This window comes from Bombus affinis, chromosome 10, assembly GCF_024516045.1.
Source record: "Bombus affinis isolate iyBomAffi1 chromosome 10, iyBomAffi1.2, whole genome shotgun sequence".
Lineage (NCBI taxonomy): Eukaryota > Metazoa > Arthropoda > Insecta > Hymenoptera > Apidae > Bombus > Bombus affinis.
Genome location: NC_066353.1, coordinates 4,892,674 through 4,910,976, shown reverse-complemented (window position 1 = coordinate 4,910,976; position 18,303 = coordinate 4,892,674). Strand labels below are relative to the sequence as shown.

General features: G+C 42.1%; 2 protein-coding genes across 4 annotated transcripts in view; both read left to right on the top strand.

Moving 5' to 3' along the window:
- The window catches only part of LOC126921504 (eukaryotic translation initiation factor 5B), a 31,157-nt gene extending 30,450 nt beyond the window's left edge, over positions 1-707 (top strand). For all 3 annotated transcript variants that reach the window (XM_050733164.1, XM_050733162.1, XM_050733163.1), the window contains one exon: positions 396-707. In XM_050733164.1, coding sequence (XP_050589121.1) covers positions 396-503 — 108 coding nt within the window. In that variant the 3' untranslated portion in view covers positions 504-707. The remainder of the gene's footprint in view (positions 1-395) is intronic.
- A 14,651-nt stretch (positions 708-15,358) lies between these two features.
- Positions 15,359-18,303, top strand: part of LOC126921277 (uncharacterized) — a gene marked incomplete at its 5' end in the record, with an annotated part of 31,203 nt that continues 28,258 nt past the window's right edge. Inside the window, one exon of the mRNA XM_050732733.1 lies at positions 15,359-15,692. Within this exon, the coding sequence (XP_050588690.1) occupies positions 15,359-15,692 (334 nt within the window). The remainder of the gene's footprint in view (positions 15,693-18,303) is intronic.

Genomic DNA, 18,303 nt, shown 5'->3' with positions numbered 1-18,303 from the left:
GTGTGTCAGCTCAGAAACCACTATGATCGACTACGTTTTAAAGTTGGAAAATCTGACGATATTACAAATGTCTTTCTGTAAAACTTATCTTGGAATGTGCCATTTGTATTTATATAACTATTGATTTACTGTGATTTATGATAAATAAATTTAAGTTGCTTGCTTTTCGAGAAATTGTATATTAATTAGGCATTCGGACAATGTATGTTCTTACATAAACTAGTTGATCGGCTTGATTTCCAAGAAACTCGTGTATATACAGAGTGTATTCTGGGTATACTGTTCTTTTATTTTCCGTAATACGTTCTTACGACGTGATCGTCGTCGTTATTTTTGAACGAATTCAATTCAAATTTGATTTTTATTAGCAACGTTTCTCGTCATTTATGTTACAGATAAGCAGGCAAAGCATAGACGCCTGTAAGGAATACTTCAGGGACGATCTGGTGAAAACTGATTGGCAACTGATGGTAGAACTGAAAAAGCTCTTCCAAATACTCTAGGACATACTGGACTGGGTGGAAACATTGAAGCTCCATCGATGGTTTTATGGGTTGACAAATGTAGGAGCGGGGGCTGCGATCAACGAGCACACAGACCACCTTGGATTCGTTTCTGATCGTTGTCGATCGTTCTCCCGAATTGTAATATATACGTCGAATTTTCTGATCTTTCTGTCGTTGTACTTGATATACGCAAATAATCGACGCACGCCTTGCTTCATTCTGTGATCCCTCGAAATGTTCTTCAGGTTTCATTGCACGTGATCCCTGTTTTGAGAAATAATGTTAAAAATCGCTCAAGCTAGAAGTCACGCGGAATCAACGTTTCTTTTGATTAGAAGTTTTCCGAGACGAATAGAAGATTGATACACGGAATTACATATTCGCTTAATCGATATGTAATGACGCGTTCTTCTTCGTGTCACGTAAACGCTGTTATCGATGTTTTCACGAACTGCGTACAGTACCACTGAACACAGCAATGGATATGAAATCAAAAGTGGAAACTTAATCATGTAGCTTCAAATATTATTTTTAACAATTTTTAATAACAATTTTGTGACGCGTACGAGACTATGTCGCATCATCAAGTTCGAAACGAGGCCGCGCGATTCGACGGTTTCTGCTCGAAAGCTTTGCAACAAAGGCAAACGATCCAAAAACTCCACAGTACTTAATCACCGTGCTCACGCTGGGCTCAACGAGAACACGCAGAACGAGAAGAAACCATGTCGAATAGTTGAATTATTTAATGCGTACATCGCATTATCTGAATATCGTTAGCAAATCGTGTCTTAGAAAACCGTGTCTTACTATTAGCAAAACTCGGCGTAACCTCCCGATCGGGCTGTTACCATAAAGCAGAACTAGATTTCGCGATAGCAGTTCGATAGCGTGTAACCGAGGAAAATAGCTCGCAAATAGTTGGAAACGAAATCTGCATAAATGTTGGAAATATTTTTTGAAATTAGAAAACGAGATTTTTTGAACGATATGGCCGAACGAAACGGGCAAAAAAGACAAACACAGAAAGACAAAATAACGAAACGGAATAGGATTTCTAGGATCCAGAAGATTGTAAATGTATCGAAACTAAATTATCCTGATAGGTTTTATAGAGCAGAGAGACAAGAGAGGCCTTGGAACAATTTTATTACGTCGATGATCTTTGAGAAACGAAATACAATATACCTGTGCTCATGCTAAATTCGATCTCGGACGATAACCATGCAGCAGGAAGCGAAAACGAAAGAAATTGAAAAAATGTCCTTAGCGTTCTCTAGTTTCCGGTCACTTAGATCTCTGAGTTAGCTGTCGACAAGTTGAACGAGTTTCGTCCGATACTACCTCGCATGCGGTTGCGCGAGACGAACAAGGCGGTGACTGTTCGAACGAAATGGGACTTCCGTCTTCTCTCTTTCTCCTCTTCCACCGCCGATTCGACCGCAACGATTCTTCCCGTTTTTGCGATCAATCCTACGTCACACAGTCCGGTTTCCTTGCTCGCGACAAGCCACTCTATTCGCGCCGTGTCTTTTTTGGGCTTGTTACGAGGCTCGTCCATCTTCCCGTGGCAATTCCAAAGAAAAATCCAACGAGAGATAATCTTTTCCGTTCCTCGTTCTTTTTAGTAAAATTTATCGAATGCAATGTAGAAATTTAATCGCCTCTATCTTCTTTTCTAACTCTCGCACTAACTAACATTTGGTTTATTATGGGGGAAATTTAGTTAACTTAGCTTCAACTGTGGATGTTCATGCATTTGTAGGAAATTTAAATTTGATACACGAAACGGTAATGTTTAGGTTCGATTTACTTGATTGTGTCCGAGAAAATGTGAATTTACGTAAAGATCCGTAGTTCAGCTGCGAAAGTCGCATTGCTGAAACATAATTGTGCAATAGGGATATAGTGCTAATATATTCTCGCGAGCTTTCACGGATGTCTTTAACATTTATAACATTGAATGTTTAATGCGTGGAATTTGTCTATAAAGTGAATTGAAAGCATTGATATACGGATAGTAGGTAAACAAAATATGGTATTAATTATGACGACGAATTTTGTCACGAATGGTAAACTCGTCTGAGTGTCGGTACTCACGATCGATTCGTGGAAGCAGAAGCGTGTCTCGCATACAGTTTCCTCCGACGTGTTTCCGGTTTCGTCGTGTCGAGGATACACGTGCGAGGAAGAGAAGGAAGAGAGATAGAAAGGGGAGTAGGTGTAGATACGTGAATCGGAGGAAGATAGCGAATGAATGAGTGACTGAGAGACAGCGAGAAAGATAGCGTGTATGCGTGAGAAAGAGAAAAAAGATAGAAGAGCAAAAAAGTAGAAATGATGTTACATTAGAAGAAGAAAAAAGGAAATGATATACGAGAGCCTCGCGTGTTTTGTATATGTATTCACTTTGTATAAAATAATCGAGCGAATTATCGCGATAAAAATAAAGATCACAAGTTTCACAAGAAAAGAACGATCGATCGGACGATTTGCGCTCGAGTGTATCAGCGTAACCTTCTTCCTGTTTTTGTTTTCGGAGCGTACAGTGTCACGAGGTTCCAGAGAAGAAACTCGCCAGAGATCAACCGTCCGATGGCATTCTTTCGTGCTTTCCAGCCATGCGTTACGATCCGCGGCTTTAGACGCTCGCTTGGCTCTCGCGAAAACGAGAGGGGATTACTTATCTAACGATAAGAATGCAGAAAAATTGTCAATAATGTATACAACGTGTCGCAGTAATCTTGGTACAATCGACAGAGAGGTGATTCTATATGAAAGAATAAATCGAGCATGTAGAAGAATTTTTTTTCATACAACGAAAACTTGTACTTAAACTTGTTGAACTTGACTGATTCATGACAACTGAGTGAACAATCTGCAGCATGTCATCCTATATGTGGAAATAATTCTACGGTATTCTTCTTGTCTTTACACGTAGAATAACTTCCTCGTTACTATCTTTCCTGTTCAATTAGGAGTTTGCCTCGCGTATATTCATACTTGATAAAAAGCTCGATCTTCTCGAAAACGAAGCATCGTATTTTAAAAGTCTTACGCCATATTTCCAACATAATCTTTTACGTAAAATCACCATTTTACCTATGGCGCTACGATTACCGAAACCGTATACCCTGTGTTTCGATGGAACGAAAGAAGAACCGGCGAAAAGATTCTGCAAAATACGCTAACAGCGAAACGCTGAAGTTTCGTTGCTAATTTTCGAAGACCGAGAAGCGTGAGCGATCAAATACCGGAAGGCAAGCGAAGTACGACCGCCGAATCAGGAATACTTAAAATTCTCCAGGGAGATACCATGACTCATTAACTTTTTAATGGTAGGTATAACTGTTCCGCTTCCTTCTCGCCGGTAGATCGGTAAATTTGAAACATAATTAGCGAAGGAACTCGAAACGAGGCTATCGTTTTGTGCACGGTGCATACAGGAAATGCATCCGTGGCGAACGCCAGGGCGCAATGCACTCACGTTCCTTTTCTTCCGTTCCAGCCCGTCCGTATCATCGATTCCCGACGCCGCTTCGCGCCGAACCGCTTCTCTTTCTCTCGTTTGCATCGGCTCTCTGTCTGTCTCCTCTTCTCAAACCCACCGGAGACTCTTTTTTCATCGAATCTACGTGTCTTCGAGGCTCTGCCAACTGGAACTTATGTAAGTCGTTTAATCGGTTTACCGATGCGGTCGCCTCAACACGCATTTACTATACGCGAGTGTACGCGTAAGCGTAAGTGTGCGCGCTCATTTCCTCCATTCCCCTGCCTCCCAAGCTTCAACAGCCTCGTACTCGCCCCTACCCTTGTCGCCCCCTCGCCGATACCACTGCGCTCCCGAGTCATCGATATTGCCTGTTACAGTTGTCGAAGGAACAGGATAGAAACGAGCTTCTGGTACGAACAAATTGTCGGAGCAAAATTGACCTCGTTTCTTGACGTGATTAAGAGTGTGGATCGTTGTGTGGATTATTTTGGTTAGATTGTCAAAATCTGAACTTTATTTTGTAAAAGGAATTACGCTTAGAACTCGTAGCATTACGTAGGAGTACTTAAGTATCTGCCTTTGATACGAACAAATTTCTTGTTTTCAAAGAAAATATGTTTTACCAAAAAGTGGTACAATTCCTCATAGTATACAGTGACTCACGAAAGTATTTGAACATTTACTGCAGAATATTTGTATGAATATATCGTGTGTGCTATACGAAAACTTTTCGAAATTTCACCAACGCCGTAACGAGACACAAGTATCGTGATTACGTAGCTAAAATTTGAAATCGATTAAAACATGTACGTGGAAGCTGCAAATCATTTATTATAAACATCTACACATTTAGCAAAAAATTAGCATACAATGTGAACAGTGTTCTTCATGAATAATCAACTGTTCAAATATTTTGGTGATCTCAAACAACAAATATCTTGTAACTTTTATGTTTTTCAATTTCGTTTTAAATTTCACCGATATAAACATGATAGCCGCGTTTCGTTACAGTGCTAATGAAATTTTAGAACGTTTCTTATAACGCGTATCATATGTTCACGAAGTGTTTCTATACGGTAAAGATGGATGACTATTACGAGCATAATCTTCTATTGCAGTTTTACAGTTTAGTGTCGAAGTATGAAATCGATCCAAAGTTTTTCGTCACTCTAAACGAAGTTCCTAACACGACTATAGAGATATCAGATAGATTGAATTCAAGTCGCTTGAACTCAGGTAACTTGGCCAATCTGATAGAAGTTTGATGAACAACTTTCCCTTAGATACTGTCGCGATAAACGAAGAACGTCTAAGTAAATATAGTGATATAACGATTATAGTAATATAGCGATCAAAATCAGTCGGTTCGAATCTTTTCCTACGCAAGACAGAAAATATGTCGTGTCCTTGCTGGGAGCAACTGAGAAATACCACCAAGTCGGCACGCCAAGCGGCGCTCAATGAACACACGTCATTTCGAGTCATTCATGCATCTGCAGGTTGTCCTCGCATGTCTATACGCAACACACGTGGTTGCGTGTGCGTTAGCGATGGGAATGATGACCTCGCAACCGATGTATCGATGCTTTTGTGGAAAGTTTTCGTTCGTGCGGCGATCGAACTATAGACGAGGATAACTTCCGAAAAGTAGAGTTCAATCAACGGATGTCCTGAATCATTTATCGGCTACTACTGCATTACTACTTCTTTATCGATAACCATTGTAACGGATGTATTACGTATCGTCTGTGGGAAGTATTATGTAATTTGTTTTCCTCGGATTTGTCATTCACGTATTTATGAACGATAATGACAAACTTAATTCCTGCCGTGTAACAAGCTGTTTGCTTATCCGATTTCTTACCGACAATTTGCTAAATTTTTCTGATTCATAAATATTTATTTGGAAGAAGCAAAGAGATATTCTTGGATAAAAAATGTGAATCGATAGAGTCGTGCCTCTTTTAGTAGTTTTTAGCAGTTTCAATGTTACTTTCGGTATCTCGATCGAACGTTTATCTTTCCGTGTTAAAAAGAAACCACCATAACGAAAACATTTACAATTTTATCGACCTCTTGGCGAAAATAATCGGCATCTTTTAAAGATAGTAAAATTGAATGCCATTCAAGAAATGTCACAAGTTACGTAGCTGTGTACATAATAATGGAGCGCCGCGTGCACTATTCACTAGCGGCCGGCATACACGCGTATATTCGTCTGTGGCAAAGGTCACGAAAGATCGCGTAGATAGTTACATGTACTCGGAAAAACGGCGTATCGTTATCATTTGTCCTGCCTCCCCTCTTCGGCCGTGTCTTTGACTCCGGGTTCTTTCCGCCTCTTTACTTCGTTTCTGTTTCTCGTTCACGTGACTTCGTTTTGACTTAAATCTATTGCAGGCCTAAGCAAATTTCTCGGTTCATTCGTATCGATGCTCCGAATATGCACAATATTTCTTAAACGATACATCTCGATCCAATTTGAACATTATAAGAGAAAAAAGATGATAAGTGTATTTCTGTTAAATCTTTTGCTTAATATCGCTTTATGATTAAATAAGAGAATTTTAATATGACGGAACAACCTGTCAGGTTCAAAAATAGCTGATGAGTCGGCGAGCTTTTATAGAAGTTAAAGATATAATTATCGAAGATAAGCAATATTTTAATACTATTTTTGAAATTTCGGAGTGGACGAACAAAAATACACATCCACTTCGTAAATCAAATAAAAAGACAATTTTGATAATATTCTCATTATTGATTAACAACTTATCAACTTTTAAAACTGCTCCCTTGTAAAAGGATAGAATACGACTTATCGTGTTCTTCGATTGTCCAAAATTATTACATTTGAAATATTCAAGAAAAGGAGAAAAACATTCGGCCAATTTAATCTGAAAGGATTGTTCGTATGCATCGATTAAGTTTCTTTTTTTTATCAAATGTTTGCGCGATTTGCATGACGAACGAAGAAATCGGCAGGACTACCGAGTCGCTTGCCATGACCGTTCGATAAAATTTGCAACGATATATCGTGGCGCTTTCAATAGCGGCATTCTTTCATAGGAACAACTCGATCAAGGTCAGCTAGAAGCGAACCGAGAAGAGAAGGAAAGACAGAAATGTGTCTCAGTATGTCGTAGGTTACAAATCGTCCAAGCGGGAGCTGTAAACAGGCATAAGGTTAAACGGGCGTACACACTTAAGTGCATTAATGAACGCGTTTAAGATACGCGGCGTGCCGTCGTTTAAATATAGGCTAAACCAGTGTTTCTCAGCCTACTCGTTAAAATATAAACCATTTGAAGATTCAAGACTTTTGCGTCACGGTTATATCTCGCTGATGCTTGCCGTGTAAATGATATCGTGAGAACTAAACTCGCGATCCTCCATGCGACAAACTTGGAAGTAGCTCGCCGAGCGATTACTTTGATATCTTTTCTCTTCTTCTACTCAAATGCAGTAGAATTACGCTTTTGTCTTGATATTTCTTCGAATTGCGGCTAAACAAGGCGAACTGCGACGCTCGCAGTAAGAAGTGGCAGCGCCAATATTTAAATCGTAGTTATTGGAAGAGAAAAAAACAATAATCTAGCTTTCGTATTCAAAAGTGTAAAGGTTTATTGCTAGAAATATTAGTAGGCCGTGAATTTATATGTAAAACGTTTGAAAAAGTTTCTAAAGGAAGGTATGAGAAATACAGAAACAAAAACAGTAGGCATTTATTGGATCCAGATATATTGGAGTTAAGATTAATTACACTATTGAGAAGTCACATTGGCCAGTTTCGTAAATCGAAAGGTGCAGAAAAGCGACGGTGTTACGAATACTGTTTTTAAAATTTACCTTTACTAATATATACGTCGTATTAAGATGAATAGACTTATGGAAGTAAAGCATTTGTTTCTTGAGAATTCGATATTGATCGTGTATTTATGTTTATTTTATGGAACTTAATCTATGGAATTATTTCTATGGAATTCTATGGAATATTTCTTATTCTATGGAATTTAATAAAAAGTAGAGTCGATCAGTTTGGCCTCTAAGAAGTTCAATAATAAATATAAAAATTCATAGTTTCGCGGAAGAAGAAATCTCCGGACAAAATTTTTTCGTTCGGATTTACATGTTGGCAAGGGAACAATTAGCAAAGGGAACGGAACAGCTGAACAGTCCAGAAACGAGAGAACGATAATATGGAGTAGCGAGGAGGAAGCAAAGCAATAAAGTTGCGAAAACGAGGGTAACTTTCGCCGTCGTTGTTTTCGAGCGTGGTACTCGCTTCACATCGTGCGAGTGCCTTACTTAATTAGACAATTAACCCTTGCAACCATTGAAACCTATGGCGCAGAGAATGGTCAGCTAAGCGAAAATGACACTGTTCTCTTAATTTGTCCTCGGTTCTGAATCAGGTTGAAACAGGAAACTGGTAGTTCTCTTTTAACGTGGAACTAGTCGAATTTTCTAAAAAATTTCCGTAATATGTCAACGATATTACACGAATAAAGAGATTCTATATTTTCGATCTGCACTTGTACAAGAGAACGCAATGAATTAAATTTCCTATCTCTTACCAAAAGGCATTTTTGAAATTCAATATTTATACTGTCGATCGATTCTATGTAACCAAAATTGTTTCTTTTTTGGTTTTGGTAGTTAAACACGCATACCTCTTGGTACTTCTTAAAATTTCTAAAACATCGTTCATCTCAGTAATTGTACCATTGTTTTCCACAAAACTTCGTCAACCTGACCGCTATTTTTAAATCATATCTTTCAACTTAACAGATATGATGTTGTTTTTGTTTTCAATTGTGACATATTAAAATGCTTCTGTTCGATCATAAAGCAACATTAAAATCAGAAAATCATGTTTTCTCTCCTATCATCTCCAAGTGTTACTCGCACTTGTCAAAGATTCAGAAGCTTTTCAACAAGATAGTGCACGAGGTGGCGAGAATTATGAGACGAACGTGTCTCCGTTTGCCAGTTGAGAGTACGTCAGGACGTGTTATTACGACGCTAAGAAAGGTGATCATCGAACGAGAGGGAAAAGGGGGGCTCGTCGGTCGGAACGTGAAGAACGGAGAGGTAGGACGAAGCGTTTCCACACCGGATATCCTCTAGAGGGAAGTGGTGCACGCGATTCATATCGCCACGCCCGCCATGCAAAATGTGTGTTTATATTATTATTACTATTACTACTGCGTATATATATTATAATTATTATTATGCTATTATAAATTCGTCACTTGTGTTCTATCTATAACAACTATGTAAAGAAGTAAGAAGCGCGGAAGGTCTCCCGAATAAGAGGACTGTTTTTTTTTACGTCTCATTAACTACGATTTGTTTGTACCTCATTATATTATGTTTGCTTCGTTTAAATTAATTGCATCTCGTTGTCAGCGTCGAGACAGCGTCGAGCACAAAGATTTTCGTTTTAATTCTATTTTTATGACACTAGTAATTCTTTTGATATACTGATTTCACGCACCTCGAAAACTACTATAATACAGGAATGTTTCATATTTTGACATTCGAATTATGTTAAATGCTTTTGAAAATTAAGGCCTTGAACTCGTCCTCGACCAACGTTGTTTGTAACGATAAGTTCGCGAGTGTAGCTGCCGCTAATGAATCAGGTGAGTTCTCGAGTAACGATATGAACGAACGTTTCATGAAAACCTTGGATGTCTCCTTTGCATGTATGCGAGTAAAACATGATTATGTGCCACATTATTAGACGAGTCTGACCAGTCGCGTTTCTAGATCACTTTTCGTTGTTCCCTTCAATGTCGTCAGCTTGTTTTTACTCGACTCGATACTACGTTCCGTTCGATTCTCGATCGTAAACTTCGAGACCTTCGAAAAATGCGATTTGTAAATCAATCACACGTTTAATACGCCCGCTTCGCGCATTCGAGATTAGAACAGTGGCATTTTTGCATGGAAACCGGTTCACCGTATTTACTGCCGAGTACCTTAGTACTCTTAAGTCGTCACCGTCGATACGTTTCGTAAAATCACTCCAATATTTACATACATATAAATGAGACGAATAGATCGCTTTTCAGCAACAACTAGACTATATTTTCACGTTTCTTGTGTTTGGATTCTATAGAAAGATTACAAGGAAAGAACATGATAAGTCAGATTTTCTATCTTTTACATAGGCGCAATTTTAAAATTCTATTCGTTATCAATCAATCTGAGGTTACCGTTTTTGTTTAGTTTTAGAACTAAACGTGCGTTCTCTTATTCCCCTGAAAATTTAAAAAGTATTGCTCGGTTTACTAATTACGTACATTTTTGGCTTTCAGAAAACATTAGCTATCATCATAATTTATCAGCTATTTTTGAAAGACTTACATGTCTGAACCTGAGAAGTTATTTCATTTTTGATTATGTCATATTTAACATTTTCCTGTTTGATCATAAAGTGAGAAAATCAGAAAATCAACAAAAATGTATTCATTGTGTTTCTCTCCTTTATGTTCCTTTATGTAAGTTCACCGATCAATTCAGGATATTTCAGACTAATCGATCTATTCATGGAATCATTGACGGAAGCGCTAACCTTCTGATTTTTTAACATATTTTTATGAGATAAATAGGAGTGGAATATTTGACGAATACCGTGATAAAATCTCGTCGACAAGAACAAATTTACAATCTGTACATAAGTTGTTATAAGAAATCAGGATATTTCGTATATCGTCGTCTAATTAAATATTATACTTCAATCATTGATACGTAGAAACGCCAGTGAAAATACGATACAAATACGACTGGAAGGTTTGTCGAATACCGTAGCGAAGTCTCGAGGACAAAAGCGTCGATTTGGAACGTATATACAGTGGATAAGGTTGGAAAGGCGTCCGCGGGAGAGGAAAGAGCGCGACGTGATGCAACCCGGTGTATTTATGGTAATTTTATTTGCAGGAGTCTGGTCGATTTATCTTGACAATATTCCGCTCGTGATTCGAAACTTGCGTGTCCGATTAATACTCGAACTGCTGCGCTGCCTGCTGTCCCGGCTGGGCGAAACGGAGATAGCCAAGCTGGAAGCGACAAGGACAGCCTGGTTTATGCTCACTGTCTGCCTTACAACAGGGAGTGGGAGGAGGAACACGCACACACGGCCGCATAAATAACGTGGCACAGCCACAGAGTTACGGTGCGACTTACGTGTAAACGAACAGAGTGAGACGAACAGATGGGGAACGAGGACAGTCGTACGGGTTGTAAAACAAGAGCGACGAAGACGAAAGAGGATGTAGTCGGCGGACATTTCCGAAGAGAACCGAGAATCCCCGACATGTGGGAGAGCCCCGTAGTACACAGAGGGGTATCGGTTTTATGACGTTCGATCACCTGAGCGAAGATTTTTCAAGCACAGCGGAGCGAAGAGAGAATACGAACGAGCGAAATCCTTTTCTGCTTCGATATCCTTCAATGAATAAACCGTCCTCCCTGAGCGCATTCTCGTCAGTTCTTTGAGAAGAGATCGCATTTACGAACTTATGAATGTTTTACTTCCAGAGTTGATTACAAATATATTTATTTAATACATTCCATGTTAATCGCTCGTGTATAAGGAATCTCTAAGTTTGATTCATTAATGAATTATTTTGAAAAGCGACGATCACAGAACAACGTAAAAGTAGATTTTGATAAGCGATATGAAATGAATGAACATGATAGATAGGAGAGAGAGTGGAGCGCAAGTGTCGTAGATTAGACGTGGTACACGTGTACGAAAGTTGGCAAAAAGTACGTGGGACCTGGGTGAACAGAAACAGCCCTGGTCGCACAATACGAGCATGAATGAAGTATCGCGTCTGGCTCGCGGGGTACGGTATACCCGGGTGAAGCAGGGCGAAGCGAGGGGGGGGGATAGCAGGCGTCACGGTGCTTTCGTGGCGGTGAGGTTGCCGCGACGTATGTATGCACGTTTACGTGTAAACGATCACGCTCGTATGAGTGAACGCGCGCATATGCAACTTTCGGTATGATCGAGTGCGCATGCGCATCGCGCGCACCCCACCCACAGACAGACAGGCCGCTGCTCCGCTGTTTGTAACAAGCAGAGAGTCTACAACGCCACACCAGCGTTGAGCGCAGCCGGCCTCGGCTCCAAACGAAACACGATTATACTCCTGCTGTGAAAACGAACGGTATATACGGTATTGAGAAAAAAAGAACGGGCGATACTCGACTCGAAAAGAGGGAAAGAGGAGAGCAAGAGAAATCGCGAGTGTACGCGTGCGCATTATTATATTTCTCTCTTTCTCGTTAAACTAGACCAAACGGCGAAATTGTTCGCCTAAGATTTTCCGTGAGAAACAGGAAAAGAGGTTCGTTCGCCTTTCCGCTCGATAGTCGTTAGTGTGTACAAACACATCGTTTACAGTTTGTTCGAATCACATTTGGATCGTCGTACGCGATCGCATTCACCGGGAGAACTGTAAACGTGTTACACGCTTTAAGTCGAAAGTGGGAAAACGAAGAGATCCGATGGATACACGGAGGCTCGAGGATCGATTTGATCGTCGACCGGCAGGGCAATACGAACGAACGTGAAAAAAGTTGGAAGGAAGAGAGGTTAGAAAAGACGACGAGAAGGAGGAGAGATTGTGTCGTGTACGTGATCGCGAAGCTTGGAGGAATACGTGGTCGAAGCAAAAAGCGAAAAAAGTGCGGAGAAAAGAGAGAATAAAAGAAGAAGAGAGGGAGCAAGAGGGAAAAGGCGAGAAAATAGAGAAGGTGTTGAGTGGTGGGCCTGCGGGCCGGACAGTACGTGCCTGGGCTGCGCTCGCACGATCTACACCGGCATGGCCGCCGAGGCCAGCTGAACTTTTTCTTCTCTCTCTTGCACGACGATCGTTGCTCCCACCCACTTTATCCGTCTTTCTTCCTCCCTTCCTCTTTTCCTGCCTTGTTTCTCTCTCTTTCTCCATCTGTCTTTCTTCCGCTCCCTCGTTCACGCTTCTCCCACTCCTCGTGGTTGTTTCGTCGTTTCGTCTCTTTTTTTCTTCCTTCCATCCGACTCGTTCCAACTCTCTTTCTCCCCCGTTCTTTGCTTAACGCAAGAGAGGAGGACCGTACGCCACGAATACCCAGGCTCCCCGTGTATGCATTCGCTTGTGTGTGCGCGCAGTTTGCCAGCCATCGCGGGGAAATCGAGTGGAGGCTTGCCATTCGAGAAAATCAGTGAACGCAAGCGAACCCTTTACGCTGGCTGATACTTAACCACGGACACACGCGTTACATTTATCACCATCAGTGGTGTACGATCGAGAATTGCGTCGTGCTTATGTGATTCCTAAAAAAAAATCTCGCTCAATCGATCTGCACGATCGATTTTCTCGCATAGATCGCGGGAAATTACTGGATATACGGAACGGTGTGCACGAAAGAAACAAAACTGTATCGATATCTGGCGGTGACATCGTTTCAATGCAGAGACCTGTTAAGCTGACTGCATCGAAAGCTGTATAATAGATCTGACTAGAGAGATATAATAGGAAAAAATCAGTGACATTTGAATTTTAGCGAAAAGATCGAATTCCCGGCAACAGTGTCAGTCAGTTTATGGTAGAACGGGGCGACTCAATCGATCGTGACGCACCTGTCGGCATCGTCGTCGTCGGGGTGCTGCTGGCAGAGGCAGAGAGTGTGGCAGTGTCTCGTGTGCTGGTAGGAGGAGACGGAAGAATAACGGAGGGCAGAATAAAGGGCAGGCATCCAGCTCGGTGAAGTTTACGCACGAGGACGTACGCGTAAGAGTGAGAGAGAGTGAGAGAGAGAAGAGGAAAAGCACATACGCTTTAAGGAGGAAAAAGCAACGCTCCGAAGAAGAGGAAAGAAGGATGCGCGAGAAGGAGAACGTCGGTGAGGAGGTCCTACTCGTTGCTTTTCCACGACGAGCAGCAGTACTGTTGTTCGAGGTGCGAGCCGCGTGACACGAATGCGAGAGTGCGAGAGAAAGGAGAGGCAGGAACGAGGGGGAGAGAGAGAGAGAGGAAGGAGATCTACTGAAGAGCGAAGGCATATCCGGCCGTGGCATGTGCGCGCGACAAGGACAGAGCGAAGTGGCTATTTCTGTGGAGCATAGGGGGCCGCCCGTATAAAATAAGCAGTGAATGAAGGAGCCTGTTTACTGGCAGACGGCCTACGCGAGATTCAGTCGTCGGCTCTCTTTCTCTCGCGCTCTCTCTCTCTCTCTCTCGGCCGCGCACGCTAATCGTCGTTCTCTCGTACCTTCTCTCTCCCTGATTTTCGCTCTCGCTCGACCAGCAGCGGTCCCGTAGCGGAAAGAGAAAGGGAAAAAGAAAGAAAGAGAGACGGAGAAGAGCGCGCATCGTTGCCACGAGAGAGAGCCCGTATGTGTTCCCAGTGCACGAGAAGAGCCCGCAGTGTATTCACCGGTCTTGTCCTTCTGTCTCGCCTCGTCTCGACTCGTCTTGCCTCTCCCTCCTCTTACCTCACCACACCTCGTTCTACCTCTCCTCACCTCGCTTCACCTCATAGCACACCTTAGTACTCGTTCGACTCTCCGCCCTTTGCCTCACTTTGTCACGGTTTGGCTTCCTCTCCGCGTATTCTCCTCTGCTCTCTCCTCTCCACGTCGTCGTAACCTCGCCTCGCCTCACCTCATCTCTCGTCTCGTCTCGCTTTGCCTCGTCTCGTCTCCTCTCGGCTTGCCTTACCTCGCATCATCTCGTCTCACTTCGTCTCGCCTTGCCACGACTCGACTCGACTCCACTTGGTTCTCTCATCTCCTCTTCCCGTGCTTGTGTTTTTCTCGACAGAGCTCTTACGCTGGAGCCACCGTGCCGTGTTCACCGCTTTCGTTCCTAACCACGGAAATCTACCGATAATCCGTAGCCTTTACGCGAGTTTCTTGTTCGTCTGTTACGTTTCACTGCACTATGCTATTACACCTATAGTATCCGTACTCTGGAGCATGTGTTTACGTGTTGTGACGTGACCAGTGCGAAAAAAGAGAAGTGAGAAGATAGAATATAAGGAGGAAGAGGCAGATAAGAAGAGAGAACGCGACAATATCTTTTTTTCGAAACCTCACGGTGTTCACAGTCATTGTTGCTCCATCTTTCTTTCTCGTTCTTGTTTCTCCATTCGCTTTCCGAACGCAAACCGCGTGTTGTGTGCTTGCGGATTTCAAAGAAAAAAAGAAGAAAAGGAAGATAGTGAAAGAGAGATTGCGGCGATAAAGGGAGTCGTCGGCTCGCGCCTCTAATGAGTTCGTGCTCGAACACGTGCCACGGAGACTACAGCGAAGGATAAAGCTAAAACGACGGTTTCGCGGTTCGGTGAAGGATACAGGTGAAACGGAAGTGCCGAAAGTGTGGATACCTTGGACTACGAGCCGCCCCCGGTGCTGCCACCGCGGCGCCCGCCCTGGCCGTTTAACAGCCCGAGCAGCACCGCCTCAAGGTACATCGGGCAGCACACCACCACAATCGCCGCCACCACGTCCCCGTTGACACCGACGGCGGCTACGACGACTATCACGTCGACGACGCCACTGACGACGACGCTTGTTCCGGCGCCGTCCGCCTCCCAAGGCTCAACGACCTCCTCGTCTGCGCGAGTGTCGCCGCAGCCGCCACCCTTGACGCCGCCCCAGTATCCTGCGCCTCCACGGCCCCCTAGTCGAAACGGTGAGTCTGAACTTTCAATATTTATCCAACATGAATTTACTTTCTACCGTCATTCGATCGTTATTTTTATTACGGGAATTTTAATCAACCTATTAATCGAAGAAAACGGATCAAGTCGTCACGCTTTCGAGTCGATTCTCTTGGATATACTTTCTTCGTCCCTATTCCTCTATGATTTTAGGTGTCATTTCATTTCGATGTAGACGCTACGACTGACGTAAATCTGGTTAAGGGATGAATCAGTTATTCTAGCGCGGTTTTTCTAATGTTGAAAAATATCTCAAGCTCGAGTAAAATAGGAAAATGTGCGATTACTTGTTTCAATCCAATGTTAAACACTTCCTGGTAACACTAAAATCCGTTTTATTTGCTGAAATAAGAGTAAGATTGAGATAGAAATATTTGGGGATCGTAGTAGGGTCAACATGCTTAACCCAACTTTTTTCGTTCCTGAACGAATCGTTAATCGAAAGGAATCGATCCTAAAGAAACTGTGTAGGCTGTTGTTGCTCGTTTCTTTCCCATTGCTCATTTCTCATTCACTCTTGGAACCTAATATAAGGGAGACCTAGTCAAACGAGTCTACTAAAACTTTTATGGTTTCTATGTAATAAGCGGTATACTGTACACCTTTTAGGTTATTCCACGTTTGTTTAGAAAATATTCATAGCTCCGATATATAGTTTGCTGGTATATGAACTTGTTTCTATACGATCGACGATCGGTAGCCAGCGAGGTCGCACGATTTCTTCGTAGCAATTTCATCGACAATCGGAGCGAGCGAGCGTGACTCGCCGCGGATTGAATCACATTACGCTTTCATAGAAGCCAGAAGGCACGGGCCGAGTAGTGAATGAAATTTACTGGTGTAGAAAGTTTGCGAGAAAGTCACCGCCACCTTTCCGTTCGTAACGCCCGACATATTTTACGTAGTCGTGTTTCCTCCTCGAGCATTCGGCTTCGTGTGCTCGTTGCTTTCCTCCCGTCGATGGGAATGCTGACCTCGTAGGCGGGTCGCGTATGCTTTCATGGAAAGTATTCGCTTATTCTATCTATGAATGGTGTAAATGGTATTCGATCGATTTTCCAATCGTATTTTCTGGTGGCTCAATATCCTTCTCGGACAAATTTGTATAACGAAATGTCGAAAGGGAGGACAGACGTATCGAGTGACACGTGTAAAATGCTAAAATAAAAATCTGACTTCAAGTAAACATCGGCCTTTATCTCGCGTTATCTATACTGAAGTTGATTCGCATTCGTTAACCTATGTTAACTGAATACCTTTTATCTTCTTTCCTGTTTATTATACACCTCTATGAGCTGCGATTTCATATTTTCATTTTATATTCTCCGAATGAATTTGAAAATCGAATTTATTTGGTTCATATATACGCGTATATGATTTATCAAAGATAGCGCCGATTGAAAACTCGCAGACTGTAATTGAATTAGTCTTATTGCTAGTTTCTCTCTCTTGGAACGGAATACGATCGGAGTACGAGCGCATGCGCAGTGCCGCGCATTCGCGGCAACACATAGCCGCGTCATTCGCTTCGAATGGCAATAGAAATGAATGCCACTCGGTTTGACGTACCTGGCGCGCATGCGCCCGCGTGTCTGCGTCAACGTTTCACGTAAGTTTCTCGCGTATAAATACGTATGCCGATTTATCGGGTGCTCAAAGAATCTCGCGAATCTCACCTTCGGTGAGTCGCACTTCCGGTTGAATAATTAGTTTTCCAAGAAATTCGGAAACAGTAATAATCACGAACAGTAACAATCATTGAACGCGTACATTGAAGTCGTGAATCGTGCCCGAGATTAGATTTGGTATCTGGAAAGACTCGATCGAACGACTTAGTCAGAACACTGGGATATAAGATCTGACACGTAACATTTGATATTCGATCGTAGATTAGATATCTCCGATATTCATCGAGTAGGTAGTGTAATTTTACTTGGAAGTGTGCAGCCGCGAGTAAAACCAACGTTAGATTTACGATTTCATGATTCGATCGAAAGTTTCTCCGTTGAAGTCGAAGCAATCGAAGTATTGATCGATTTGAGTTTGATGACGGAAAATCGATGAATAAGTGTCTGTCATCTGTGTAATTTTACTGTAAAGTTTTACTGGACTTGAAATATGTAGTATATAGAGATAAAGGTGTGTGCTAGAGACTTTCAGGCCAACTTGTAGAGGCAGTTTGCACGGCGACTTGCGAGGCAAGATATCGGCACGCTCACGCGCATCGTGACACAGATATACACGTAAACGAATACTCAGGCATATACATGCACACACACATAGTAGTGTCGGTCTGGCATGAATGAAACCGTGATTTCCACGCATGGCGCATAGGTAGCTGACTCGTCTGGCGCTATACTCGACTCATCGATGAGAAAGATTAATACGCTGTATCTGCGACAGGGATATAGATACTAATTTCTTCTCGTTTTTCTTTTGTTCCATTTTCATTCAGTTGGTTACGAATCGATAAGATTTCTCATTCAGGAACTTTTGAATGACAACTAGTAGATCGTACAGTGTCGTAATAATCTGTTTGTAACTCTGTAGAGTTTCAAACTCGTCGGATATATTTAACCTCTT